This window comes from Pangasianodon hypophthalmus, chromosome 7 (assembly GCF_027358585.1).
Source record: "Pangasianodon hypophthalmus isolate fPanHyp1 chromosome 7, fPanHyp1.pri, whole genome shotgun sequence".
NCBI lineage: Eukaryota > Metazoa > Chordata > Actinopteri > Siluriformes > Pangasiidae > Pangasianodon > Pangasianodon hypophthalmus.
This window is the reverse complement of record NC_069716.1, coordinates 30154216-30156715: the sequence shown is the minus strand read 5'-3', so window position 1 is coordinate 30156715 and position 2500 is coordinate 30154216. Positions and strand designations below refer to the sequence as shown.

At 42.0% G+C, this 2500-nt stretch overlaps 1 protein-coding gene across 4 annotated transcripts in view; it reads right to left on the bottom strand.

Annotated features, from left to right (window-relative positions):
- Positions 1-2500, bottom strand: part of LOC113525442 (filamin-C-like) — a 43425-nt gene that overhangs the window by 4890 nt on the left and 36035 nt on the right. For all 4 annotated transcript variants that reach the window (XM_053235389.1, XM_053235390.1, XM_053235391.1 and 1 more), the window contains 3 exons: positions 1168-1300; positions 714-890; positions 1-195 (listed from right to left, as the gene is read on the bottom strand). The exon at positions 1-195 is cut by the window's left edge and continues 24 nt beyond it. In XM_053235389.1, coding sequence (XP_053091364.1) covers positions 1-195; positions 714-890; positions 1168-1300 — 505 coding nt within the window. The remainder of the gene's footprint in view (positions 196-713; positions 891-1167; positions 1301-2500) is intronic.

The following is a 2500-nucleotide window of genomic DNA, read 5'->3' as shown; positions in this document are numbered from 1 at the left end:
TGCCCACGATGTGTTGTGGTCCTCCGTATTTGATGGAGATCAGGTAGTTCCCAGGTGCCATGGGTGTGTATGTGATCTTGTAACCTTCCACACACTCGGAACAGTCCATTTTCACCTTGGAGGGGCCGTCGATGATGACGGACAGAGCGCCGGATCCGGCGTTACTGGTGTTCACCACAAACTCCGCAGGAACACCTGAGAGAACCCGAGCTCGTTAGATAACGAAGGGGAGGAGCTTCGGTAACAAACCACTGACACTGAAATCCACCGTATAATCCATTACAGTGATCTCTAATGGCTTCCACTACATTCCATCTGGTTACAGTTAAATAGCATCAGAACTCAGTAAGACTTGAGCAGATAATCACCATCAGAATTAAAGTAAATAATCCATCCGGAACCTCACAGTCCATTACAGACCACCAGAACACATTAAAACCCAGTAAAAACCAGTACACATCTCTCCACTCTTTCCTTCTGCAGGGAATGTAATTTATTTTTAATTTTGTGTTAAAATCTGAACACACTCGGTGAATATCCATCACGGCTTACGAGTGACGCCACACATGGACTTCAGGAAGTGGCTCTAGTTAGCTTACTAGCATTGACCTCCTGGCTAATTAGCATGAAACACTAAAGGAAGTGTGACGTGAAAAGGAAGTGAAATCCTGCTGGTTTCTGATTGGTGGAGAGCGGTGAGGTGAGTTCTGTACCTGTGCAGCCAGCCTGCAGTCCCGCTCCGTAAGCCGACACCAGCCCGGGATCTCCGGCGTGTCCCGTGTCTCCGACTCTCACGTTAAAGGGGCTGCCGGGAATATGGCTGCCGTTAAACTTCACGTCGATGGAGTGCACGCCGTTCTCCCGTGGGATGAAGCGGATCGTTGATTTATCTGGAACATAAAGAATTAGGGTTAGACTGTGATTCTGTGTTTGAGCAGATGATTAGAGCACTGTGTGATATAAATAAATAATTTCAAAATAAAAATTAATAAATTGAAGCTGGATTAAACGTCAGCGACGGCCGAATGCTAGTGTAGGAGGCGGAGCTTTCTGAATTAACAGGTGACTGAAAGGCGATTAGAACCGCCCTCTCGTCCTGATTGGTTGGATGTTAGTCTGTGTGCGTGTGTGTGTGTGTGTGTGTGTGTGTGTGTGAGAGAGACTCACCAGCATCCACGTCAGTGACGTAACACTCCTCCACCACGCCTGATGGACTGTGCACCTTGACGTCGATCACGCCCCTCGCTCCGTTACGCTGCACCGCAAACGAGGCCTCGTGATTCACGCGCAGATCTTTCTCCTGTCACAAACACCACAAACATCACATCACTCACTAAACACTAAACACTGCGCGGAACAAACGCTCTCCAGAAATACAATAACGATATTATTACACATGACCCCGGAAAAGAAATACTCGTTTCTGATTGGCTGACAGCTGGGCATTAATTCCTAATCTCTTTAAAGTAGAAAAACTAAATTTTAACTTACAGCTCTGAATCATTTCGCTTGGTCCTGTGTTAGCGTGTAACGTAACCATGACAACAGACATAATTAACAACACAACTGTTGTCTTCGTTATCATGACAATAAACAACAATGAACATGTAGATTTTATTCATTTGCATTTGGAAACCTGTGAGATATTTACAGCGTAATCTTTAAAACACACGTCTGTATATGAGTAAGTGTACTGAATATGAGCTGTGAGGGGAAAAAGGGGCGGAGTTAAGCACTTTTTCTGGGCCAGAAAAATTTAAAATGAATCATGAAATAAACAGCTGTTTTACTGAAATATTAATCACACAGTTTATTTAACGTGTGTGTTTATTACAAGACTGATAATTTTAAAATGACTGCAACTTTAATAAACAAATAATTATGATCATGAAATAATAAATAATTATGAGAAAGTAAATAATAATTAAGTAAAAATTGATAATGATACTAAAGAAGTAAATAATAATAATTACAGAAGCCCTGAACTGCAAGGTGTGAAAAGCTCTGAATTAACAACTCGTTATTTTCAGATATTATCTCATTTTCACTTAGCAATAAACACACCTTGCAGTTCCGTAAATAACAACATAAATAGTAAACAATAACAATTTTTATTAGGTTCTGTATATAGAGAGAGGATAATAGTGTGTGTGTGTGTGTGTGTGTGTGTGAGTGTGTGTGTGAGTGTGTGTGTGTGTGTGTAAAATCTCCTGTGACTTTCTGTTGGTATAAAAATATCGTTAATAAAAATACCCAGAGCAGATATGAGCACACTTAATCCACCTTACAGAACACACACACACGCACGCACACACACGCACACACACACACACACACACACACACACACACACACACACACACACACACACGCACACACACACACTGCAAGGTCACTCAATACAGCAGGTCTGACTCAGTAAATCACTCATGTGACATCATCATCATCATAGATCTTCTGTATAACGCGGTATAATCTGCTGTGTGAGTGACAGATGTTA